General features: G+C 35.1%; 3 protein-coding genes across 6 annotated transcripts in view; 1 reads left to right on the top strand and 2 right to left on the bottom strand.

Moving 5' to 3' along the window:
• The first annotated feature begins 7,549 nt into the window (after nucleotides 1–7,549).
• LOC126761149 (protein lethal(3)malignant blood neoplasm 1) lies at nucleotides 7,550–19,550 on the top strand. 2 transcript variants are annotated; one of them, XM_050477103.1, is made up of 6 exons: nucleotides 7,550–8,045; nucleotides 8,120–8,228; nucleotides 17,250–17,387; nucleotides 17,459–17,692; nucleotides 18,458–18,550; nucleotides 18,629–19,550. In XM_050477103.1, the coding sequence occupies exons 1-6, from the start codon at nucleotides 8,004–8,006 to the stop codon at nucleotides 19,372–19,374; spliced, it is 1,362 nt and encodes a 453-aa protein (XP_050333060.1). In that variant the 5' UTR covers nucleotides 7,550–8,003; the 3' UTR covers nucleotides 19,375–19,550. The 2 variants fall into 2 exon arrangements, with proteins under 2 accessions (XP_050333060.1, XP_050333059.1); XM_050477102.1 differs by having other exon boundaries at nucleotides 17,459–18,340.
• A 2,974-nt stretch (nucleotides 19,551–22,524) lies between these two features.
• LOC126761566 (sericin-1-like) lies at nucleotides 22,525–23,181 on the bottom strand. Its single transcript, XM_050477870.1, has one exon. It carries the CDS (start codon nucleotides 23,179–23,181, stop codon nucleotides 22,525–22,527), a length of 657 nt encoding a protein of 218 aa, XP_050333827.1.
• A 95-nt stretch (nucleotides 23,182–23,276) lies between these two features.
• The window catches only part of LOC126761150 (DNA-binding protein D-ETS-3), an 87,225-nt gene continuing 83,269 nt past the window's right edge, over nucleotides 23,277–27,232 (bottom strand). For 2 of the 3 annotated variants that reach the window (XM_050477105.1, XM_050477104.1), the window contains exons 9-10: nucleotides 23,626–23,834; nucleotides 23,291–23,432 (exon numbers count right to left, since the gene is read on the bottom strand). In XM_050477105.1, the coding sequence (XP_050333062.1) occupies nucleotides 23,296–23,432; nucleotides 23,626–23,834 (346 nt within the window). In that variant the 3' untranslated portion in view covers nucleotides 23,291–23,295. Of the gene's footprint in view, nucleotides 23,433–23,625; nucleotides 23,835–27,232 lie in introns of all 3 variants that reach the window. The other variant, XM_050477106.1, reaches the window with a different exon arrangement.

Raw genomic sequence — 27,232 nt, 5'->3', positions numbered from 1 at the left:
CGTTGTATGCATCCTTATTATGCACATTTTTTATTTTAAACATATTCACCAGTATACGGCAACAGCGACGTTAAATTAGTGTACTCATCAATCAATAGCAATTATCTGCATCAACAACACTTATTAAATTACAGTTAGATTTATTATTAATTTGCATTTCCCAAGCTGTCAACATTTGAAAACTGACACCAGGAAATATTTATGCTGTGGCACATGCATTTGAATAACGGATTTATGCTTGATAAAGTTGTAAGGTAATTGCAACCGCGTGGATTTTAAGCGCTGCAATGACATTAAAGTCAACTACAGTTGCCCTGCGGCAAACGACAGAAAAAAATATATCTGATTACATTCATAACATCGAGTAGCAGAAACATCGCTAAAAAGTATGTTATTATTATGTAATAACTAAGTAATAAAATAAAATATATCTATAATTTAGATATAAGCATAAACTTAAGCACACATCTCCTTGCAGTTGTTTTTGCATCTTGACAGCATTGTTAAATTAGCATACGAACATACATACATAATTATATACAAAACAGCGACATTAATCAGAGACGAATCAATTGTTATCGCATTTTGATCGGAACGTTAAGAACAAGCAATTGTTTTGCGAGGTCATTGCAACAGCGATAATTCAAAATGCCAATGAAATGCATTCAACCGCAGATTTAAATGAGGTTGTAACCAAGTGGACTGGTTGGCAAGTAGTCGGAAAGTTACATTATGTCACATAATTTAATTTCAGCCATCTTACTTGGTTTGCAGAAGGTATGACTACCGACATGCTCTCAAATGGACAGTGGAAGAAAAGTGCTTTTGATGTTTCCACCTCCCCTTCTTCCATACAACTTTGATAATTTGCAATCTTCAAAATCTTAAACCTTACCGACTCACACATGCTCAACAGATCTACTAGCGGAGACTGATTCTCAGCCGGATAAGATTAGCCTAAGTGCCCTTTCGTGCGAGTTCATTAAGTTTCTAGCGATGATAACGAAGTGACTTGATGCTATTGCTAAAGAGGTCAGACAGTCCTCTATTAACCTTGTGCGCACTGTCAGCAACATCAGGACCAGTATTGGAAAATTGCCAGGTCGAAAAGGGAAAAATAAATATGACATTACCTCATCACAGCTGGGGTTCTTCATAATTGTGGTATTTCAAAGTGTTTACCATTATCGAAAAATTATATTCTATTTCTGGCAATGTGTCGCCATTAAATTAAACACAAGCTTTTTAATTAATATGCAAAGCTGCAAAGTGTTTACATCATAATTATTACACAACATTTTTTTTTTGCTTGCCTGTTGCAGCTATCACTATGTAGATACACGTATGTGTTTAAGTATACATCTATGAAAAGAGAAGCACATATGCGCTCACATATGACCATAAACTTGTGCTTCTCACATATTATACTTTATAATTATTTGCGCATCCGGCTCGCTTATGTTTGCCCATTGACACATTGGCTTAGCTTGCCACTTGATTTCGCACCGGCTCATCTCGTTCTGCTGTTCGATTGACAAACGACAATGTTTGGTTAATCGCTCTGGCAGCATTTTGCTTTGCATAAATCAACTTATTCGCTGATATGAAAACAAATATGCTCATCACTACCTCACACCTATTCATACATACAAACATGCTCGTATCTGCATCTGCGCACACACACATTCATAAGTTTTTGCTTGTAACTAGCAAAGTAATGCAAAATTACACACATGTGAAGTTTTTTCTTCACTTCTCTCATCAAACTTTGAGTATACTTACGAGTCGTGAGAGATTCGTGGAGGAAAACAACATTTTTGACAAATCGTGTTTCTTTCAATGAATTTCCTGCATTCTTGTTTTGTGCATGCGCAAATACTAAGTACTCGTATGTCTAATGCGATATTGCGTGGATTAGTGTAATTGGGCAAGTGATTTTGAGATATGGCTTCGGTTGTTGGTGTCATGATGTCTAAATATTGATGTTATCAAAAATGACTCGTCACTTGGAATTAGGAAGTACAAAATGAGCAATACCAGAAGCGTCTGTTGTGAAGGTTCGTGAATTAGCGGAGGAATGATGTATGTGAAAATGTAATCAGATGTGTCTATTTTTTACTAAACTATGAATAAACGCTCTTCCTTGAAATTAAGAGTTTATAGAGGGATAACTCCGGGACTAACATATTTGGGCCCGTAGCTTATATGGCTCGTTCTGCGGCCAAAAATATAAATATAACGCCATTACAAGAAGTCTTGTACTTTTAAAGAACAGTTAATCGAAATAACCATTCCAATTCTCGACTTGCGCTAATGCCGAATGATTTTGATCGGAATAGTTGCTTTTAAGGGGTATATAATAACGGAGGATCGTTACTCAATCGTCTTAAGCCCGCATACACGTTGAGGATGTTAACTACAAGTATATTCAATGGATACCCGTTGCATAGATACATCCAATTTATATGTGTATGTGTTAATTTTTTTGGCAATGAAGTAATCTTTACTGTCCATTTACAAAAAAATTCCTTGTCCAATCCGCTATAATGTTAAAGCTTTCGGGTCAGGCAACTTCAGTCGCAGCACGTGATTCTCAAAACGGGTTATTCAAATCGGGCTCCGACCGTACTCGGAAACTACCCATATCCACTTGAGGTTTGTAATGTAGTCAGTAGCATTATCTTGTGTGTAATTCGATTTTTGGTTATTATTGCAACTTCTTTTAATAAATAGTTTGATGCATTACATTAAAACATACGTATGTATGTATATGAATAGCAAGCCTTAAATATACAATATCATATTTTTATTATATTTCAGATCGCAGTAGTTCCAATTGCCAGTCGAGGTCCTCTTGAAAAAGACGATTCAGAATTCAGATCAATAAGCCTCTATTTTATATAAAAACTTTAATACAAAAACATTTTTTACATACAAATTCTTGACAAGTAAAACATGAGAGCCAGAAATTCAATATGAATCTTAAGAGGCCGTCGGTTTACAAGTTTCATGAAAATCGCTGAAAGATCTAAAGGCTATCACAAAAATCGAGTTTCAGAAATGTTTCGATGATTGGAAGAAGCGCTGGCACAAGGGGGACTATTCCACTTGGAATCATTGGTCTTTTTTGATAGTGTAAAGATTTTTAATATGTCATGATCTGTAATATTTTATTGTATTCAGTAATGTTCATAAGTTCATCATGGAAAGATAAACGAAGGAACAACGTGCCACACAGCACGTGCAATAACCGCATTATTGCGAGAAAAGTTTGGCGATTCGCTTATTTCAAGAAATTGTGACATTGAATGGTCTCTAAGAAATTCTGATTTAATACGGTTTGACTACTTCTTGTGGAGTTATTTAGGTGTTTAGCAATAAACTAGACTCTCTTCAAGGTTTAGAAGTCAATATTGAATGTGCTATTCATGGCATACAATCTGATTTAGTAGAAAAGGTGGTCGAAAACTGTACTCAAATTGTATCAAATAAAAAACGTTTGAATTTCCAATTATGCTATTTTCTGTTTTTGAAAAGAAATAATATCACTCTTATTGGAAAACCCTGTATAAATTTAATATTATATCGACATCATAAAAATCTTTCTTGTTACACCCTTGTGATATTGAAGACGAACTAAAATTAAGTAGCTTGGGGTATCTTATTTGTGTTACTAAAAGTGTTTTTTGCCATTAAATTATCGACAAATTCGTGTATTTATATTTATAGTATGTTAACTTACCAGTCTGTTAACATCTACTTATATGTGCCAATAATTGTCATTTAGCTACGATATCAATTATCGACACGACCTCCCAGTAATATATCCAAGCAAAATATTTTAATTCATAAGTAAATTGAAGACACGGTTGGGTTAGTCAAAACAGAAAATAAAGAATAAATAATTACGCAGCTAAATCGATGGATACTCGCTAAATGTGCATAACCGTATGAAATATTCATAGACGGACATAAGTGAATAATGCAGTTAATGCATTTTGGGCATCGTCAGTCGCAAGCAACACCGCCAATGCCATTGACCAAATAAAAAGTAATCAATGTTAATATCGACAGCATTTAGCAGAAGTTTTGAAGCCGTTGATTTTATGGCACTTAAATGTGGCTGCTGTGTATGTATGTATGTTGGTGTGGCAAAATGGCAATCCGGCTTTAAATGCAGTTAGCTGTTGCTTCGTTGATGGGCAGTGCGATTAAAAGTCTATTACAAAATAATTTCCTTTAAGCCGTTGTGAGGACAGTGTTTAAGCCATTTGTAGCCTTGTAAGACAGGTTGCTTTTTAGGTGAACACAAAATGCTGCAATAACATTTGTACAGAAAAGAATCTGCTAAATGAAATTATTTAAATAAATTGCCAAAGTACAGGTGCACCAGTCTTAGCGGATTTCCACAGACAAAACTATTGTAGACAATTGCATAGGAAATACAACAAATAATCATTTAGAACGGTTGCAATTGCGCAGGTAATGGCTGAAGGCCGAATATCTGGCTTGAGTTCAAAACTAGTCTCTCTCTACTGTTGAAATTTCGGTTTGACTTAAAGATTGTTGGAAACTAGGTCACTATTAAATTAATGGTACCGGTTGTTTTCCTCGTTTTTTCGATATCTAGTTTCTTATAAACTTATAATCAATATAGAATCTTAATAAATTGAAAGAGGGGCACTGATAGGTAACTCCAAAAGTGTTCTAAACTTAATAAAAAACAAAAAAATAAACGTTATCGAAGTGAATTTACTAAAATACCTGATGTCTCTTAAGTCGAAGCATTGAGAGACGTGGAAGATATTCCCTTCGGCCGGGTTTAGGCGGGTCATTCGCAAAGACATGCTTTGTTGTCGCCGAATCTACTTTAAGAATTTTCGAAAGTAAGATCTTATGAATACGTGGCCTGTGATGACTTCTTCAATATTACTAAAAAGCCTAATAGTAGGAGCTTTTTGTCTCTCCACTAGCAACACTACCCCAAAATACCTTTGTGGGGCATATGTGTTGCTAGTGTTCCAAGGCCTGAGGGGTTCATCCAGAGTTCCAAGGGTCCAACCCTTGAAGTAGCTTAGGGAAATTGTGTTCCTGATGATATTTAGCGAGTTGCCTACTGAGAGTCTAGTAATATGGTTTCTGCATATGAATTAGTACAGAAGAGGTCTTTGATTCGATGCTTTCGTTTTCAAGTAAGTTCAAATACTAGCATGTCCAGCATGCTATAGTGGTAGATAGTGTATTTTACTTTTTCTTATAAATTATTTTATTATTTCTTTACAATGATGCATTTAAAATGCGGATGTATTAATTAACATAACAATTTACATTATTTATATAGATACATATAAAATATTGCTTATATACAATAAATATATTTATAAAATCAAATTATAATAGCCACTTGCATAATTGTATGAGTACCGATTGTACTTCCAATTAAGGTAGAACCAAGTCGCCGGTATTTACTTGTAAAGTATGACCAATGTGGCAACTTCGCTTGCGCAACAACATATTATCTGCAACATCTGTCTTTGGCGCCAATTTACTATTTACATTCTAAAGATTTATGTGGTGTGCTTTGTAATTTAATGGCAATATTGCAATGTTCTATAGTCTTTATATGGGAATGAGCAGACGGCATTAAAAGAAGAGGAGAAAGAATAAGAACTATTTTTCTCATGATTTTTAAGTGTAAAAGATAGTTGCCATTTAGTACGTCTGATCAGAACTAATGACTTATTCATATGAAAAGAGTTTACTGTTACAGCAAATGGTTTGAATTGAATGAAGAATAAAGCTTAATTGTTTATCAAAAACATATCTTAAAAGCAGGTTTTATGCATGTATTTACATTAAAAAGCAAAATAAAAAACATGCCATTCTCACTTTTTGCCTTTTGGTTCTCAGACTTTCAGATTTCACAATATATTGTGTCTTCTTTTGAGGAAAATCAACAGGAGCTAAGCATATGTTGCAGCTATTTAAAATTATTTTCTCATGTTTGCCTAATACATTATTATATTAGCTGCTGTAATTTGATTGCTGTTGTTGTAAAATCACATTTATTCATTTTTATTCAAAATTCAATTTGACGAGAGCATTATCGAAAAATCCGTAGGAGCCTAAGGCCGTGAAAACCGAAAGTCATTTAGCGTTACGGTGCTCCATATCTGTAAGGAGCTCTCTCTCAAGTATAGACTCCTATTCAATAGGATTCATCTTGCCGCAGTGGTTTACTACTTTACTAAAATTTTGTCGGAAGCTAACTGTCAAAGTTTAATGAAGGAAACTGAGGTGGAAACAACTAAGCACTTTATCCTTCTTTGTCCATCCTTTGCAATATTGAGGTTGAAGCCTTTTCAGTTTTTCAACACCTAAAAATCTTTATTATCCTCTCCGTCTGCTGCAAATCAAACTTGTCAATATTTATCAATTCAAAAGCCAAGACACTGGTACCACTAAGTACCACAAATTATCTTTTCGGCGATTTAAATCGATGAAAGGGATGTTTCCCAGGCAGAATATTTAAGAGCAAGAAATAATTACGGAATATCGGACTTATAGAGAAAGAAACAAATAATTTGCATTCGATCCATAAGGAGCACCCTTGCTAGACTTACTTTTATGTTTGCTGTCAGAGGTGAATGAACAACTCGCATGGGAAAATCATATGAACAATTCGAGACCCATAAGATAAAACAAAAATTACTTAGAAAATAGAAAATTAAAAAATCTCGTGATATATTAGAAAAATAACTGACGTTTTGAGACGAATAAAATCACTTCTCCCTACATCGAACAAGAATACCGAAAAGGTTGTGTTCACATCCGATAGCACCCATAAGGCGCAAGATATGACGAGATGATTCATTACAATAAAATAATGAATTTACACTAACAATGCGAGAACTAAGACGTTTGCTAAGCCAAACAATTTAAATTTTTTAATTATTTATTTTGTTTTTGCTTTCAAAAGCGCACAACAAATTGCGGTTCCGCAAACAAGCACGTTTTACCTTCGCACCACTAAGCTAAAAAATGCTGATAAAAGATAACACAGACTTTTGAGTAAGCAGCTTCACAAACGTAGCCACACACAAACACATACATATAAATGCTCACCGAGAGCTTACAGTAATTCAATGAATTGCTTCGTTTGGCACGTGCGACGCATTCACAATAGATGACAGGTTCTCATGCACGTTGTTTTTGCATTGTGTCTGTGAGCGCAACCACCCAACACCGCCAGCGCGAGTAAAAGTGCCGCTGTCGCTGGCGTTCTATGTGAGCAGGTGACATCTACATATACACACACGCCATGTAGTAGGCGTAAAGTAAAGTCTACTAGCATTACTATCCCTGTGTGTGTTGGTGGTTATAGCAAAGCAAGAAAGGAAGCAACAGCATCAGCACCAACACCAGGGCAAGTGAAGATCATAAAGTTGCGTCTGCGGCTGCGCATTCGTTTGTGCTGTTCTAATGTTTTATAATATTTATTTAATATTATTAACTTTGTCAATTTCGCTCAGAACACAACGAGGTGTGTTTCAAAACGGCGGCCAGACACGTTGCTCTAAGTAAGCGTACAGACAGGCAGGCGCGCAGCTATTGCTAAACTCGCTAAAAACGTCTTCACACACAATATTCAAAACCGAGCACCCAATTGAACGCGCCAATAGTTACGAACGCGCAGGCGTAGAACGAAGTGCAGCAAAGTGCTATTGTCGGCTGAGTGCAGTGCAGTGCGTGTCCACAAAAAATATAGAAAATCACAACAAAAATTTAATTCATAATAATTAAACAAGTGTACCTAACCTTAAAGTGTGCCAAAATCTTAATAAATAATTTGAGTTTGTGTGCAAAAAAATAAATAGGTTGTAAGAAAAGCTAAATTATTGCTTGCAATATTGAAATAAGAGAAATAAATTAACTTGTGCGTACATAATTACCGTTACGCAATAGTTCACTTGTCTGCTCATCAATATTGACGAGCCGAAAAAATGCAGTTGCCTTTAGTGTCGACATTGCTTGGCGCGGTGGTCGTAAGTTGTTTCTTCACCCATCGAGTTTTGGCACTTTTTGGCACTAAATATGTTTATTTTTATTTTGCTTAAAGTTAACGGTACTGCTTGGTTACTTACCCAGCACAGAGGCTGCCTCAACTCAACGACCTTACGAGTTTGGTTTCACAATCGAGAAGCAGCAGCATCGTCACGAGAAAAAAGGTGCGTATTACAATGGTGGCATGCTAAAGATGTGGCGCCGCTATTGTTTTGTTGCTGTTGTTGCAATGTGTTCTACTTCGTTTACTACTTTTTGGTGGTAGTTAACTAGGCGATAGAAAGTTCAGTTGCTTAAAAATTTTCAAAGTAGTAGTCAAACCTCAAGTATGATACTTTTTTTTTTGGACATAATTTACAGTTTCAATGTAGATAATAATATTAACTGTTAACATACATACAGTAAGCACCATTTAAAAGAACATTCAAAAGTTGGAGTTAATTAGAGCAATCGGTTCTTCTATATTTTTTATACCCTGAACAAGGTATATTAAGTTTGTCATGGAGTTTGTGGAAACAAGAGGGAAACTTCGGAGACCCTACTGAACACGCCGATATAGAACCACTATAATGTACTGCTGGCTTACAAACTGATCGATCAAAATTAAATAATTGTATGGAAAAGTTTTTGATTTGACAATATATCTTTACGAAATTTGGTATAGATTATTGCCAAACATAATGCTATAATCCCCATAAAAAAAGCAGTTGTTAAAAGTATTAGCTTCCGTGCAACCATAGTTATGGTGTTCTCTTCTTTTGAGGGTCTTCAGTTATTCGAAAGAAGTCTTTTATTAAGACAAGATAGGTATCATCAACGACTTAGTGATAATACTATTCACACTTCCCACAGGTCCAGAAATAAATGGCCTGAGCAGATTTAGACGCTATACAGTTAAATCACCCTATTCTAGAAGTTTTTTAGTTAGAATTTTCCAATGCACAAGCTTACGACTCCTGTTCCAAAGGAAATTTCTTTCGTATTTTCTCCCCACGGCTGTTTTAGCTTTTCGCTGAGTAAACTCACATCGACATGCTTTCGAAGTTCAGTCCTGACTAAGAACAAATATTATATGTCTTCTTTACAACAAAAGTGTAAATAAAAATTACAGCTAGTCACATATTTATCTTACTTCAATAGATTGAATGTTACAAAGATAACTAAGCAATATAAATAAACACAAAGTCATATTGAAATGATGGCTTAAATCATTTCTAGATGCTAAAGTAAGCTCTCTTGACTACATATATTTATGCATTCCAGTAAGTATATAAGTATACTTGTATGTCTGTATGTGCACGCCCGTGACTACGAATTAGCTAGTAAAATGCCACTAATAAAAGTGCTGATTGTGTAAAACTTTATGATTTTGGAATATTACCTCGGTGAGCTGTTTGCGCTTATATTCATGTTACTCTTAAAAACATGCATTATATGAAAATACTCGTATAATAGATAGCCACGCATATATTATATATATTCTATATACATATGTATGGATTCGTGCACTTGCACTTTTGCAGTTAGATAACCTTTCGATACCGACGCGGTCGAGTATTTAGCAACTCATCATTGTGTCTGTCGATGCAGCAATCAACAATTGTTGCAGCAGTAAACCAACAAACAACGACATACGTTCGCATGTGTGCATTTGAAAAGCATCAATCTTCTTATGGCTAAGTATAGTCGACACCGCTAAGCTTAAACGACAAACAATAATTCACAGAGATGTCAGCTTGAAAACATTATAAAGACACCAGTTAGTCAATCTCGTTGGTTGCTTATGCCTGTGTGTGGGTGTCAAAAACGTGTACGTACGTGTATGAGCGCACACTAATTGCCTCATTATGCTCAGAATAGTGCTGAAAGGTCAGTAAAATGTGTAGAATATTTAGAAATGGCATTATGCAACATGGAGGTTGGTGTAATTTATGGCATGAAATTTTATAGCATTTCGAAAGCCTTATACAACATTTTGAACTACAAAGAACGAGCAAACAAACCGAAGAAATAACGCCATAAAAAACTGGTACGATAAAAAACTAAATGCAAATTTTGAAATGATTACCGGTTATTTATAAGACGAAGAGCTGATCTTACCAAAAAGGACACAGAAATTTCCAAGTTTTGTGTTTTTATGCATATTCATAATTTTCTTTATTTTACATAATAGATACATGTTTTTAAGTTACACGTATTGGTGTTAACGAAAGATGAAAATATTCATGTTATAGATTTTAGTTTCAACGCAATGAGATTTATCCCCATAAAAAAATCTGCTAAGGTTGCTATTGTACTTAAAGGAAGCATTGCCCTGTAACACTGTAATGAGAATTCTCTTACAATTAATTGCTATTTTTTTTTAAAGGTGTTAAAGTAGTTCGACTTGAAGATTTCTTAACAAAAATTTACAAAATTGGCTTTATGAGGAATATAAAAAGAAAATATAATCCAGAAATACATCTTCTACATAATAGCGTAATATTAACAAACTTATACATATTTTCTCAGATAAATATTTATTGATATCAATGTTTCTTAAAAGCTTAATTTGATGTACATAAAAAGATATACATATGTATACAGTCAAACCTGGGTAAGTGAGAACTGGATAAGTGAGAAAACTCTATAAGTGAGAGTAATAGTCAGGACCAGTCATTTTAACCTCACAAAACCTCTATTAGCGAGAAACAGAAACCACTGCAAGAGAGAGTCATTTTTCTCTCATGGACGTCCTTAATTGAGACTGCAACTTATCTACACCTCTACGAGCGACAGTCGAGCTTTATTTATTTATGTATATTTTTTAGGAAGAACTATAGCTCCAATAAAATACATAGATACATAAAACATATACACACTATTAAACAAGTAAGGAAGGGCAAAGTTCGGGTGTCACCGAACATTTTATACTCTCGCATGATAAAGTGATAATCGAGATTTCATTATACGTCATTTACATATTTTTCAAATATCGTATTTTTGTAAAGTTTTATACCGCTATCATCATTGGTTCCTAATGTACATATATATTATACAGAGAAGGCATCAGATGGAATTCAAAATAGCGTTATATTGGAAGAAGGCGTGGTTGTAAACCGATTTCACCCATATTTCGTACATGTCATCAGGGTGTTAAGAAAATATTATATCCGAATTTCATTGAAAATTTAGTGTTCCTGAGATATGTTTTTTGTTAGTCCGTTAAAAAAAAACTGCAACGTAAAATTTAGTGTTTCTGACGTTTTTTGTTTCGGTTAACGCACTTTTAGTGATTCAACATAACTTTTGTATGGGAGGTGGGCGTGGTTATTATCCGATTTCTTCCATTTTTGAACTGTATATGGAAATGCCTGGAGAAAACGACTTTGTAGAGTTTGGTTGACATAGCTATAGTAGTTTCCGAGATATGTACAAAAAACTTAGTAGGGGGCGAGGCCACGCCCACTTTTCCAAAAAAATTACGTCCAAATATGCCCCTCCCTAATGCGATCCTTTGTGCCAAATTTCACTTTAATATCTTTATTTGTGGCTTAGTTATGACACTTTATAGGTTTTCGGTTTCCGCCATTTTGTGGGCGTGGCAGTTAGCCGATTTTGCCCATCTTCGAACTTAGCCTTCTTATGGAGCCAAGGAATATGTGTACCAAGTTTCATCATGATATCTCAATTTTTACTCAAGTTACAGCTTGCACGGACGGACGGTCGGACAGACGGACGGACGGACAGACGGACGGACGGACAGACAGACATCCGGATTTCGACTCTACTCGTCACCCTGATCATTTTGGTATATATAACCCTATATCTGACTCTTTTAGTTTTAGGACTTACAAACAACCGTTATGTGAACAAAACTATAATACTCTCCTTAGCAACATTGTTGCGAGAGTATAAAAATGTACATAATAAATGTTGTGCATATTAAGCACATAATTTTAACATATTACACATTTACTACATTCGTACTTGCTGTGGCTTGTTATTACTGCGTACCTCTGTGATAGAGAAACGCTACCCATGTAACTGCATTAGCGAGAAGTTTGGGCTAGTGAGAAACCTCTATAAGCTAAAATGAGATTGTGCTCCCTTGAACTCACGCTTATCCAGGTTTGACTGTATATTTTAGGAGTCTCTGCCATATTTTTAAGCTCGTTCAGTAGAATTTTCAAGAAAACTTTTGGATTAAAAAATTGTGTATTGAAAGTTTTTGAAAATACAATAACTTAATCCATAGTGGTTGCTTTCAAAACAAACCAAATTTATATGAAGAGCAATTAGTTGTAAATAGAACTAATATAACTTCAAAAACTTCTTTCTTTAATATTTCAATTGGACAATAGTTAAGCTAATACTAAACATCTGTTGGCAGCTTACCTTATTGTAATAAAAATTGTAATAGTACATAGAAATAAGGGGCCAATCTAGAGAGCTTAAAACGCCTAAAGTTGCTACTTCTTTCTGAGAGTATGGAAAGAAGAAGCATTTTATTTCTTTCATGTCGCTTTAAACATGTATTTGAGTGTATAAAATACTTTTTGTATAGATATTTTGATGCAAAATGGAGGCTACTAGGTTACTCTTCGGCATCACTTTTTTTATATAGAAAAAATTTAAAGCCTGCAGATTTTAATGATCATTTCTAAAACTTCCTGCAGTTGCATTAATGGATTACATGGGGTTACTATTTTCAATAATTTTTTTTTTTTTTTTTCAAATATAAAATGAAATGTTTTATTCAAAACTTGTATTATTGCAAATACACGTATTTTACAAAGATTTTGTCAAATATATGTAAGAATTGGTTGAAGGAAAAACAGTGAACATTTTTTTTGGCAGGCGTTTTTACAAAAGTTTGGTGAAAATTTCTCGACTTTCCTTTTAAATAGTTGTAATTAAAAATTTATTCATTCAATACCTGCTAAATTATATCTCGGTGACTTGTATTTCAATAAGATTGGTTGAGTGGCTTTAAAAAATCTTGACAACCGACCGTGAAAACACAGTTTCAAGAAAATCACTTACGCGCACTTAACAACCTAGATTGATTACCTTTTAAGTATATGTAACTCTCTTTTACCCTTCTTGGATTTTGTCAAGAAGACCCGACAAATTCGTCTAACAAATTTTTGAAATCATTTGTATGCTCTTTTTTGTGCAGATGTTTTCTATTTAAGAATGAAATTTACAACTTGTGTGCTATTGTCTTTTGCAAAATTTGTCAATAAAACAATTAAACGACAAGCAATACAAAAACATGAACAAATTGCGTACTTATTTGGCTTTTCGAATAATTCATGCCCAGATTAGAATTGAAATTTGCATAAAACCATTTCGTTCCACACAAAAATCGGCAAAAACCAGTAAGCATTCCAACACTTGGCGTCCATAGACAAATTGGGCGGTAATGAAACTGACTTGGCTAATTTGAGAGTGTCAATAAATCACCTTTTAACTGCCGATTGATTGATAAATTTTATTATTACTGGCGCTTGAAAGACGTTCGCTGTGCTAAAGAACTGTCAATTGGCACTAAGTAGCTGATTTGTGAATAATTGAATTCTCGACGTAATTTATTATTTAGTGTCAAATAATTAAGTGCAAACAAGGTTAATCTTTTCTCATTTTAATCCGTTTATTAAAAAAAATTATGCATGTCTAGTTTGAATTAAATTTTAATTTTAAATAATAAAGATAATACAAATAAATTTAGCTCACGCACAACTCATCGCGTTTTCTTTAATTAAATCAATAGTAGACAGCCTTTTATGGCGTATGAGTAAAGTAAATATGGATTTGCGAATGCGCCGCTCATAAATGAAATTGTATCGCTATAAATTGGTTTTTGTATTATTTCCGAAACCAGTTATTGTTATAGATCTTTCAGGCATACGCCGCAATTATTAGGAATTCAATTAGCAAGACGCAGAATGCTAGATAACACACCATCATCTTGAGGTGTTGACATTTTGGCTGGTGAAATTTGTGAATATCAAGTAGAAAATAATCTAAAATCTGCGATCAGAAGCGTAACTGCATTATATCGAAACAGGTGTTTGCGGTGTTTATTTTTTTCAAAGATATTGACATCTAAAATTAGCAGCTGACGAAATCGCTACAATTGGATTATCTGCGCCATAACAGTGCGACAAAAAAATATTACAAGTATTTTACTTTAATGAAATTGAAATGTTTATGGTTCAACAATAAAGGAAACGCTTTTTATCATAGCCCTTTAAGTAATTGATATGTCATATAGAGAGCGATTGCCCAATTTATATTGTCGGCCTTTACAGATTTTTAAAAAAGACATTCAAATTAATAATTACGCTATTAGTTTCAGAACAGAAGACAAAGCGGTTATTGCAACAAATATCTTAATGTCGTTTACCTCTGAATTCTAATGAGATATATTCAAAAAGAAAGACGACCCCTTTTCATATTTTTTTCATTTTTACGTCTCCGTCCGTATTAATAATTCAATATTAATTATTCGAGTAAATCGAATTCGGATCGAATTGTAATCAAATTTGGTACTTTTATTTGGTAGTTTAATAACTGTATTTTAATACTTGTATATTGAGTTAATATGCAAAACGTCAACAAGGAAGATCGGAATTGACAATACATACATATATACGGTATAAGGCCACCCGGAAGATTGAAAGTCTAGTTTAATAGGTATAAGGGATATAAATGTAGTGTTGATTCGATGTTATCTATTTTGGACATTTCTACCTTTTATTAACATTAAGATAATTCACATATTGGCCGACATTTACGGCAAAAGTCAGCCAACCTCTTTGGGGCTTGAATAGTTATACTTTGATTTGAACAATTTTTAGTCATTCAGACACATTCCATAGGTAATAATTGTACAAAGTTTTATCTGGATATATTGATTGGTTCTTGATTTGTACGCTAAAAACTAAATGAACCACATGGAAATTAAAATTGTATTCTGTGGTAAGTAGGCGTAAAGTAAAGCTAGGATTAATTCGTGTGAAGGAACGCCCATATTAATGGTTTTTTATGAAACAGTCATGATCCGTTAATTATGCATAATTTGAAAAATATCCTGCTGAATTTTCTTGGAGAAATATTTAAAAAAAATACGGCAATGGAAGCCATTATATGGATCGTCTCAGAAAAAAGTTGAATTGTAGTGCCACTCATAACTCGGTGCTGGATCATCTGAAATCAAGAAATCGATATTATATCGTTAGATAATCGTTTTTGTTCAAAATACGTCGAAGAAAGGGGTTTCGATTTAAATTTTTTTACTCTTTGGGAACTTTGAAGGGAAAACGCGATTTTTTGCAAAAACCAATTAAAAAACACTCTCCAATTACCTCCAAAATTTTGTATAGAAATAGTGTTGCAAAGCAATCGGTGCTGTAGTTCTGAAGTTATGGTGAGCACCGACGGGACCTAAAAGTAGTATTAAAAATAAGTTCTCTTCTGGATATACACATGTATGTATATATGTAATTTGGATATAAGAGAAAAAATTTTGATTGTTAATTTCATAAGCAAATAGTTTGGTATAACAGCATACACTTGATGCACGACAGTAGAAACTAGATACCCGAATTCGCTAGTCAAAATGCACAAAATTTGTCAGCGAAAGTGCTTTTTAACACAATCCATACAAAGTCTCTTATTATGTAATAAATATCGACGCTGTTTTCTACGGCTTTCTATCTGCGCATGTCCAAAAATCAAGTTGAACAAGGAACAATAGCACTTTATTTCCAATGAATAGCAGACTATTGCTAATTAGGCGAAACATCAAAACTTTGCAGAACCGAAATAATCAGAATACAAAACAAAAAATAATAAATGCAAATAATGCGAAAATAATATACACATAAAAAATATGATAACATGTAGCTGTTGAACAAGTTCCATTCCTGTATTTTGATATTGGGTATAATAGACATACTTCTAAATTGCAAAAGGAAGTAGTACAAAAATCTCGTATTGAAGAACTATGCCATTTGCTTTGTACCTTGGGGTGTGATATTTTTGTAAACATTCAAGCTGCAATAGGTTATGAAGATCTGATAGAGGATATTTAAAAAGATTTGATAAGATTATTTATTACTTCTCTTTTAACTTGAAAATAAATATCAATTTATATTTGATTTGAATATTTAGCATTATGTTATTAACGACTTTCGTTTGAAATAATCAAACACATTTTGTTTAAACCTAATTTGGTTATTAAACATTTACTTGAAACATGAAGATTCTTATATTAATATGGTGGAAAAATTTCTAATAGACCTTCTAATATCAAATTCTACTAAATTAAAAAAAAAAAAAAAAACATTATAAATCATAGACGTGCGGATGACATACTTTATTGCAATATATAATACTGTAATCAATTCGTCTATTGAATAGAAAAATTTCACAAAACAAAACGATGTGGGCCAACTTTTGAGAATCTTCCGAGAACTTCTTCTGCAGTGACTTCAATGTCATTCTGCGTCCGATGCAAGGCCATGCTGATCAATCTATCTTGAAGCATATGCGTCCTCAGTCACGTTTTCATGCGGCGAAGTGTCGAAAAAGAGCATTAAGAGCTCGCATTCGTCACAGGATGTGCAGAATATGCGAATAAAACTATGAATTATGAGATATAGGGTTACATCGCAGTTCTGCAACACTACTATAATAGTAGTCGATAACTTGCTGTCTTTTGACTTTTGATTCTGCTCCCAATGACACTGCCAATATTCAAATTCACCTTTGAGCTTCAAACGTCGCACAACGTTGTCGTTATCCCAAAGGCCTTTCAATCTGTCTGTCAAGCAGTCAATAAGACTTTCCATTTCTTTGGTTTTCAAAGCATATATTTCTCTAGAAGCAGCAACCTTAGTTGAAATCCATCCAATACTTCTCTAGAGAAGCACGTCTTCAAATCTTCGCCGATTTTATTTTAATTAGGGGTTTCACATAGTCTCATAAAGTTATAAGTTATAACGATCCGAAAACATAGCGTTCAGAGTTGTATTTGCGTAAACTTATTTTAGTATGCAATCCAACAACACATTTTTTAAACTAGTATAAAAATTATGATTTTATGATTTTACGATGCTTTATGACACGTTGTGAGTACCCCAAATATACATATTTTTAAATGCTTCACCAACTTTAATATGATCAAATTCAACTAGATGAGCGCGGTATTGTTATGGGAGAGTTTGGTTTCATAACCGCCGACGGCATTTATCACGTGACAGTCTATGCAACTGATGAGGAGGGCAAATTTCGCATATTAGCTATGCGCAGTTATCCCTATGAGGAGAATCCAAGTGAGTATTTAAGATTAAAGTACACAAACAATCTTTAGAAATACAACTATATACTTGTGTTATTTTCACAGAGACAATCGAAATGGTGGTGCGGCCGAAGGCTAAGCCGACTACACCTTCCCCTAGCACGACAACAGAGCGCGCCAAACCAAAACCTTTCGAAAAACACAATTTCAGTGTACAAGGTTGTTCCGGCTGTTTTATTAAAAATAACGCACCAACAACAACACAAAAGCCTGAAGATAAAAAGTATGACATAAGTCTCCTATCAAAGCCGCTTGCACCAGAAGGGACACCTCTTATTGGTAAGCAAACTGTTTCGCAAGTTTTGCCGCAAGTGATACAAGAGGTACAACTAGTCGAAACAAGATTGAAACAAACAACCACAAATGTGGTACCTAGGGTAACTGCAGATACAACCTCAGCTATTAATTTGGCATTATCAGAGAAGAATAGACAACAACAAACAACACAAAAAGTACACACTGGATTTCTGGAACCTCAGCTAACAACACTCAAAGCACAGACAACACCAACTTCACAATCCGCTGCCCCACTTACGGCACAAACAAATAATATAAATGCCGGAAAGCCAATTGCAGGACTTAGCACAAACACTAACCACCTGAATCTTTCAGACAATGCACACACAATCACACGAAAACCCCAACTAACAACAACACAAAAAGCACAGGGTTCAAAACCTGCGCAACACAATTCAGCACTCGTGACACGCACACAAATCAAACCGTTAGAAACACTAAACACTAACGGCAATCATTTGAACCCGGCTTTTGTACAGAACAAAGCACTCAAAATTCCTTCCGCAGTCGCAATTCCGCAAAATACTAAAACACCCGCGACACAAGCTCAGATAAAAGTGCCAAAACCATTAGAAACATTTAGCACAAACGCAAACCATTTGAGCCCTGTCATTGCGCCGAACGTAGCAAGTGAGTACACAAGAACAAACTTTATATTTCAATACACAGAGTTGCATTTTCGTCGTTTTCGCTACAAAAATACTTTTTAGATGAATTATTGTTACTATAATATTGCTGTTTTTACAGCACCACCTGGTACCGCTTTAAATGCCGGAAAAGCGAAGACCTCAACCACCGGCGCAAATGCACCACAAGCACCCGGTAAAACCGGTGCAAACGGTAAGTATAGTGAAGAGCACACACCAGTAATTTCTGTTTGCTATAAATTCTTGAAATTTTCTATTTCTACAACCGCAGCAGCTCCCAAAGCTCCCAGCAATCAACCCTCTGGCGGCGTTAAGGGTGCAACCAGTAGCATTTCAACCCCTAACACACAAATTACGGCTCCGGCGATTAATGCTGGCAACACTGGCGGCGGAAAAGGCAACGCAGGCGGCGCAAGTACAGGTATCGGTGGTGCTAATGGTGGAAATAGCGGCTTTGGTGGAGCCAATAACTTTGGCGGAAATAGTGGAAGCGGCGCAGCAAAAGGGGCTGCAGGCATTAAAGCAGGTGGTACCGCTGGTTTTGGCAGCGGTGTGCCTGGAGGTAAAGCAGGCAGCGCTGCAGGTTTTGCTGGCGGTTCTCCTGGAAACCAAGCTGGCAACGCTGCCGGCTTTGGTGGCGGTTCAACTGGCAGTAAAGCTGGTGGTGCTGCAGGTTTTGGCGGCAGTTCGACTGGCAGTAAAACTGGCAGCGCTGCAGGCCTTGTTGGCGGTCCAGCTGGCAGTAAATCTGACAGTGCTGTAGGCGAAGCGGGAGATTTGTACCGCTTCAAATATCTGCTGGACTACAATGGTCACCGGGAAACCGGCTCGCATAGTGGCAATAAGGAAGGTAGCTTCTACGCCATTGGCGATGACAATGTGGAACGCACCATTGAGTATATCGCGAATGAATTCGGCTACCAGCCGCGTGTGCGTTTCCGTAAATTGGACGCGCCTGTGCAAGCAAAAGAGAATACGCTGAAAGATTACGAGTTCGTGTGGTTCAAAAAGGCATAAGCGCCAGAACTATGATGTCGCTAAATAATTTATAATTACATTCTTGTTTTTGTTTAATTTATTTATGCTGAAGTTGCTGTTGCAGCAGCGAGCGTATGAGCGGAGTGGCAGCTGAAAGAGAATACTCAATAAATGCAATGAAAAAGAGAGCGTATTTCGAATTTTGAAATCGTTTTATTTCCACTCTGATTTTTTATATATTTTTAATTATTTTTGTAACTTCATTTACTTTATAATTTATTTTGCTTTCTTAATCACACTAAAACTTAATTTTCCAAATACACTGCAATCAATGGTAATTTGCACATTTATGTTTATTTAATTTTTTAAATCTTACGTTTGTATAATAAATGTGAGGAGTTCCGTTAATTCATTTATACACATCGAGATGACTTTAAAATTACATTTTTTATAATAATGAATGTTATTAATTTGTAAATACATACAATTAGAGAAATGTTACTGCGAATTGCTACTAATCTTTATTTCTTTTCTACATTTGTAGTACTGGCCTTTTTACTTCATTTTCATTATTTTATACATTTATTTTGTTTTTGTTTATGCAGCTGTCATATCCGATTCGATTTCTTAATTGCAACATTGACAAATACACAGTAATTAATTAGAATGCAAGTGTCTTTTTGACATTTTTCTTTTTACCGTCAATTGTACATACACTTACACGCACACATACGTAGATATACATGTTATTTACTGTTATCATAATTTATTTCATATAATATCATACACCAAGATATGAACAGACATTTAATACACACAGAAATCTTAATGCTCTTCCTTTTCTATTTTCTTTAAGACTTATGAGTACCGTTAAACATTAACTTTTAAATATACATTTAAAGTACATATGTAATATTTTTCGTGATTTTGTTTATTTATATATATATATATTTTTTTTTTCTTTTATTTGTTCATTTTCGTTTGTTAAAATCAATAAAATACTTTTTATTTTTACTTATTTATATTTAAACTGTACATATTCATCTATCACAGTCCACCATTTTAAGACAAACATGAAATACTGTATACACATATTTTTATTTAACAGCTACACACAAGCACACACTTGTAATTAGAATTATGTAAATAGGTAGTTTTTAAAAGTTCTTCAACTAAAATAATCGTTTTGGATTGAGAAAAAACTATTTCGAAAAGTTCTAAAATGTTATACAATTTGAATAACCTCAAATTATTAATTATCATAGTGGCAATCGAAGCTCACACACTGCCTTATAACTTTAGTAGGTTTATTTCTGAAATGCTAAGTAGTAGCTGCTAGAAATCAGGAAGAAGAGGAATGCGAAAATTGGCAGCGAAAAAGTAAAGAAACGGAAAACATCAACATTTGAAAATTAAACAGACCATTTTTGTTTTCAAATTCAAAACTATTAAAATGTTAGTTGGGTTTCAGAGGTTCAAACACGAGTTTTTTCCTTGTTCAATTTATATAATCATATATTTTATTTATACAATTTAGTATATCAGAGATATATATTTAAACAATATTTTGTGAAACTTGTATTTAAGAATTCCGAAAACTCAACCGTTGGTAAGTGATTTGTGAAAGTGAAATTATTGATGGCGTTAGAAAAAACTCGGGAGTTGAAACATTGAGCTGCCTTTTAACAATTCTTGATGTGATCAACAGCTTTAAAAAATGTACCCAACCCCTTGGAAAGTGGCGAATCGATCAAACAACTAATACAAATCAAATAGCATAGAAAAATAATATAGTGATTAAAAAAGAGTTTACACCACTAAAGTGAATTCTCCCCAAACTGCTGTGAATCTGTGCATCGACGGGAAATCATTGGAGTAGGGAGATCTATATAAAACGACATCGGTTCAATATCTTTGTCATAAACTTCGGATTTAAATTCTCGAAAGATCCGGCACATCCGGAAAAACCCGCCTATCTGGTAAAATTGCGCCAAGTGTTTTATAGAAACTTTGCTTTTGAGGAGGAAATTTTTAAAATTGACAGACTCTGTGTTCTGAAAGAAATCGCTATTGAAATATATACTTAGTTTGATTATTTTTGAAACATTTTTTCTCAAACGTTACAACGAAATATCGAAAAAAAGAATTCATTTTAATATCATAATGGAATCATAAAATAATAAATAAATATTAATACTTTACATAACTCTTTTTCTCGTTACATACATATTTACATTTTATAATAATTTTTAAATTTTTCGTTAATTTTAAACTTAAAATTACCTATGGGCAAATGTATTTATTTTTAAAAAGCGTCTTTTACGCTAAAGGTTTCTTACAGCTATTGTTTAACTATTCTTCATTAATAAAATAGCACACGAGAAACTGTGCTTATAAATTTCGTTTAATGAAATTAATATTGCTGAAAATACACGAAGCATACATACGTACAAATATTTATTGAAAATGTATGCCAAAATTTACATTCTCAAGGAATTCTATAGTAATTACCATCGAAAAACAAATTTACAAATTTCATTGTTTCAGGGGTTAATGCTAAAAGTATTCTCAAATATGCTTCAAAGCCGAAGAGTGATGAAAGTATCCGAATCACGAGTAAATCTAATAGTTTCTGATTTAACTTTAAATCGGGGTATATTTCAATGATAATGGCGCTAAAGAAGCTTAACGACAAAAGAGGGATGCTCATATAAAAAATTATTTTGCAACAAAATTCAGTAGATTACATATTTTTGCCGCATGTGTAGAAACATTTACACATCAAAGACTATTAACGTCTGTTGCTTGTTCGTTTTTACCTTCTTCTTCTTAACGATAATACTTTCAATGTTCGTATTTTACATATTTCTTCTTCCGCTAATCTAAGCATGAACGATTTTAGTTTTGTACTCGAAATGAATGTAAAATGGTGTAATGGTATTGGGTCTCCAGTTTGTGATTTATAAACATAATACTTGTATATAGATACACCCACATACATATGGGGTAAGCGATTTGGGGTTGCTGGTCGGTTAGCAGTGGCTTGCTTGCCATTGTTTTTTCCAATTCCTACTGGTCGTTATACGAGCATAAGCATTGTTGTTGCGCACATTTGTTGGGACGACGCCTGGCAGGTTGGGCGCGCTGCTCGCCTCATCGTTATGCAAAACTTTCCGCATTGAAATGGCATCATTTCAATATCGTCGGTAAGCCTGTGTTCATTAATCGATTACCAACAACAAGAGAGTTGAGGTTGCCACCGCCCATACCCATGCCCATACCGACACCCACACCCACACTAATGCCGCCCAAACTGCCAAAGCCACTGCTCGCGCCGACGCTATGCGTTGGAGCAGCCGTTAGGGTTGCAGTTGCTATATTCAAATTATTGCCGCCACCGCCAATGCCACCAACTACACTATTGTGATGATGATGGTGATGATTTGCGCCACTACCATTGGAACTGCTGCTACTAGCGCCACTGCCACCAAACGCCGCTAAACTGCCAGCACCACTACCGAAAGCACTCAATCCACCGCCACCACCGCCGCAGCCCGCTGCCATGCCCATCGCCGTGAGTCCTATACTTGCATGTACACCACCACCGCCACCCAGACCGCTGCCACCACTGCTAGCGCCAATGCCAACGCCACCGGCGCCACCACCACCACTGCTGCCACTGCCATTAATGCTACCGCTGCCGCCACTGCTATGACTACTGCCCACTGAGGTGAGACAATGCAATGTGGCAGCGGCATTGATGGCAGCCGCGCTGCTACTACTGCTGCCGCTACCACTGCCGCTGCTGATGCCCACACTAACGCCTCCGCCACCTCCACCACTCATCGAACCAACACTGCTGGCTGCGGCAGCTGCATGCGCGGCGTGGGCAGCATGGGCGCTGCTGCCGCTAACGATGGCGTTGCTCTCATATTAGAAGCCACCGCCGGACGATGATGGTCATGCATAATGCGGATAGGAGCTGAGGTGAGGCGCAACATGCGACGGCGTCACATGGCCCATCGAGTGCGGCTGATAGAGATTTGTGGCCGGGTTGCCCCAATTGCCCCACGAAGCGGCCGATGGGAATATCGATGCTGTAATAGAGAAATAAAGAGAAATAGAGAAGTGGGTATGTGTTATTAGAAATTCAAATCAGTGGGGTAATAAAAAACTTCTGCTAACAGTATAGTGTAATAAAAAGTTTACGATTTCAAAGGCAATAAAATAAAGACGTAAACAATAATTGGTGCTGGGAAAATGAGAAGGAAAGTAAAGCGTGTAAACTACCTGATGACGATGTCATACCATGATGCGGACTCATAAATGAGCTCAGTTTGGCGCTATGATGATATGGTGTCATGAACAAGTCGCTCTGGTACTTGTAGGTGGGATCGCTGGCGGCGGGTTGTGTGGCGGCGGCCAAGCCTTGAAAGTCGAACTTGTACGCATAACGTTTGCCATGCACTTTTGTCATAATATTCTTGTCATAGTAATATCTGTTGGTGAGATAAGAATGTATTATATTTAGTAATGCTAAAACATTATAACGGTATGTGTTAGAGTTATGCTCAAGGCTGCAATAATAAAAAACTGTACTATTTGGCGTGTTTAATATTCATTTAATCGATTCATAAACGTTTAGCCAATTAAGGCGGGAGCCGCTTTTAAAAATCTTACCTCCGCATAATAAAGTGCTAAAACTAAACTGGTTCACTCACTAACAAGGCAGAGAATATTAATTTTTCAATCATTCACATAAAATCGAATTTATTTCTACAGGAAATATTTCGTCGCAAGGGAAGCTGTGGCAGCTCTAGTTATGATCTGTTTATGATATTCGAATTTGGTAATCAAGGTAATCTGCTTGAGAAGAAATATATTTACTATTCAATGAATAAGTACACGTGACTTAGAAGTTAACACCAACTGATACTATTAACAACCTGATGACTTTAGAAACTTTTGACGACTCACCGATATTTAGATTAAGTTATGATAAATATGAGCGGATTCAGAACGAAAAACGACTATTGAATAATTGTTCAAATTAAATAAAGTTTAAATATTAGCATCAATACCTTCAGTATGATTGTAATAGAATAATAAAATATTCGTATATGGAATCTCTTGCAGTTGTGCATCAAATTCCATATTGACCTCTCAAACGAACAAACAACTTTTTGTGGTAGAAATTTTTTAAGAAAATTAAATTACAGACGCACGCCTAATAAATATATCTGTATATTTGAATATTTGCGCCTTCTTCTATCATTTCTAGCTCAAACACCTTAACAAAATTCCCACAATTCGCTCTTGGCAAATTTCGAACTTTTTATTGTCACTAAAATATAAGGTTTGTGACCCTTCACAGCTTGGCACGCTTACAAGTTCAGTTTGACAAAACCTGTTTACAACCTACAATCCTGTCGAACCATTTAAAAATGCCGAAAATTAGTTATAAATTTACATATGAACACGTACATATACTTACATACATATACTATGTGTGTACTAGAGCTCTTGGTATTTGACTAATCGACTAACCGGATAGAGCATTATTCGAATATTAATATTCGGTTCGCGGTATCCGAATAGTCATGGTTAACCGTTCGTTGTCGACTATTCTAATAGTAAGTGTTCGACTTCTACACATTTTTATACTCTTGCAACCTGCTGCTACCGAGTATAATAGTTTTGTTCACCTAACGGTTGTATAAAACTGTAATTTAGTACAGGGGGCACCTGTGGTAATTTCGAAAAAGTAGGCGTGGCCGCGCTCTCCAATAAGTTTAATGTATACAATATATCTCCTAAGCTACTAAAGCTTCAACAACCAAATTTGTTCAGCTCAAATATTATAAGAACCCCTAGCGACAGTGTGGAAATGAATGAAGTCGGAAGATAACCCCTCTCACTCCTCATATAATGGTACTGTTCACAACTACTAAAAGCGCAATAAATCAATAACTAAATACGCCAGAGACATAAAATTCTACCTCCGCGATGGTATGAGAGAAACCCGACCGACCGATTTCGATTAAAGTTAGTACTTAACATTTCACTCATATTCCTATGTCACAGTGTGAAAATTGGCGACATCGGACAACAACCACGCCTACTTCCCATATAACACAATTTTAAAATCCTCTTGATTCTTTCACTTTCTGGTACACAAATCAAGAAGTAGTTAATATAACGAGATAAAACTTTGCTCTAATAATTCCTTTAAAGTATGCCACCGGTTTATATTCATACGAACGGTTACAAACAGGATATTTGAATAACCGGGTTTGAGGTTATTCGAATAATTTTAAGAGCCGTAGTATGTATGTACTATATGTATAACAGGAAAAAATCAAAAACTGGAAAAAATTAATTGAAATTAAGAATTAATTAGCGAGAGCTGGAGTGGTAGAATATTTCCAACTTTGTTTTTCGAAAACGTGCAGTGTGGACCAAACATAAATTGTTGCGAAAATTTACATAAGCTTTTATGCAAAAATATGATGTTTAGCATAAAGCAAGGCGAGACGTAGTGTGCGTAGCATGTAGACAATGTGATGTTAATTAATTATTCAAATCTGATTTGATAAGAAAACAAAAGTTGAAAATCCAGTATGTTGAGAAAAATTTTTTAAGAAAGTTTGCATACTTTCATACTTTTATTGGACATACAAACAAATCTTTATGTGTGTTTTCCTTTAACAAAAATTAGGACTAATATTTTTAATACCGTTATAAAACCCTTTAATTTTCAAAAAGAATTGTGGCTATTTACTGTTTGAACCTTTCAATTTTCGTGAGTTGTTTTCGGAAGAAGTTGTATAATATATAAGTTGCATATATAAAAGAAATAAATTTGGCTTTTTATACTCCATCTTCTTCTTCTTCTTAATTGGCGTAGACACCGCTTACACGATTATAGCCGAGTTAACAACAGCGCGCCAGTCGTTTCTCCTTTTCGCTACGTGGCGCCAATTGGATATTCCAAGCGTAGCCAGGTCCTTCTCCACTTGGTCCTTCCAACGGACTGGAGGTCTTCCTCTTCCTCTGCTTCCCCCGGCGGGTACAGCGTCGAATACTTTCAGAGCTGGAGTGTTTTCGTCCATGACCCCTCCCATATTTTCTGCACAATACTATAAGTAGTTATTCAATATGTTATCTATCAGTTTGGTTTGTGCAATATCATTATTTGAAATATCGAACTAAAACACTGCCTAAGACGGCTATCCATTAATAAGGTGACTAAAATGAGAGTGTCGATCAACGTCTTTCGTATTAGAATATAAAACCACTTTTCTTCCAAAGTAAGTAATTATAAAAAAACTTAAAATGCTATAAAATTACTTAATCATAGTCACTTTTATATATTTATACTTGTATATCTTGTAATCTATATACAATATGTGCATGCATCCCTTTGTATCTGGGACTGTATTATGTCGCATATTATTCTCTACATTCACATATTCCTATAATATTTATGATTATATACATACACATATAAATGGAGCTATACATATTTGGAAATGTCTATTCCTTTGTTGATTGCCAAATTGTACGCCTCCCCTTTCTTCATATGTAGTTGCGCTCTTTTTGTGCGCTGCGGCTCGTCCTTGGCCATTTTCAAATTTATTTGCTTGACTTTTGTGCGAAGTAATTAAGTCACCGAGATTACTACTGTGCACACAAGCACATTCATCTCTACACACACATATCCCGTTACTATGTAAATATTGTTTTTGCAAATACGAAATGTAATAAAAATTCTCTGTAATTGCTAGAGGGTGTTAAAATGCAATCAAATGGCGTCCCACGAAGGCAACAAAAAATATGGAAAACAATTTGTCTATTTCGTCCTTTGTTCTTTTTTCGTATGGTAACCTTAAATACA

The sequence above is a fragment of the Bactrocera neohumeralis genome, chromosome 6 (genome assembly GCF_024586455.1).
Source record: "Bactrocera neohumeralis isolate Rockhampton chromosome 6, APGP_CSIRO_Bneo_wtdbg2-racon-allhic-juicebox.fasta_v2, whole genome shotgun sequence".
Taxonomy (NCBI): Eukaryota; Metazoa; Arthropoda; class Insecta; order Diptera; family Tephritidae; genus Bactrocera; species Bactrocera neohumeralis.
This window is presented reverse-complemented; position numbering and strand designations above follow the sequence as displayed.

Coding starts and splice junctions, on each gene's coding strand:
- LOC126761149 (XM_050477102.1), top strand. CDS start 8,004: ATGCAGTTGCCTTTAGTGTCGACATTGCTTGGCGCGGTGGTC. Junction 8,046..8,119: donor CATTGCTTGGCGCGGTGGTC/GTAAGTTGTTTC, acceptor TTTTGCTTAAAG/TTAACGGTACTGCTTGGTTA. Junction 8,229..17,249: donor GCATCGTCACGAGAAAAAAG/GTGCGTATTACA, acceptor AAATTCAACTAG/ATGAGCGCGGTATTGTTATG.
- LOC126761566 (XM_050477870.1), bottom strand. CDS start 23,181: ATGAGTGGTGGAGGTGGCGGAGGCGTTAGTGTGGGCATCAGCAGCGGC.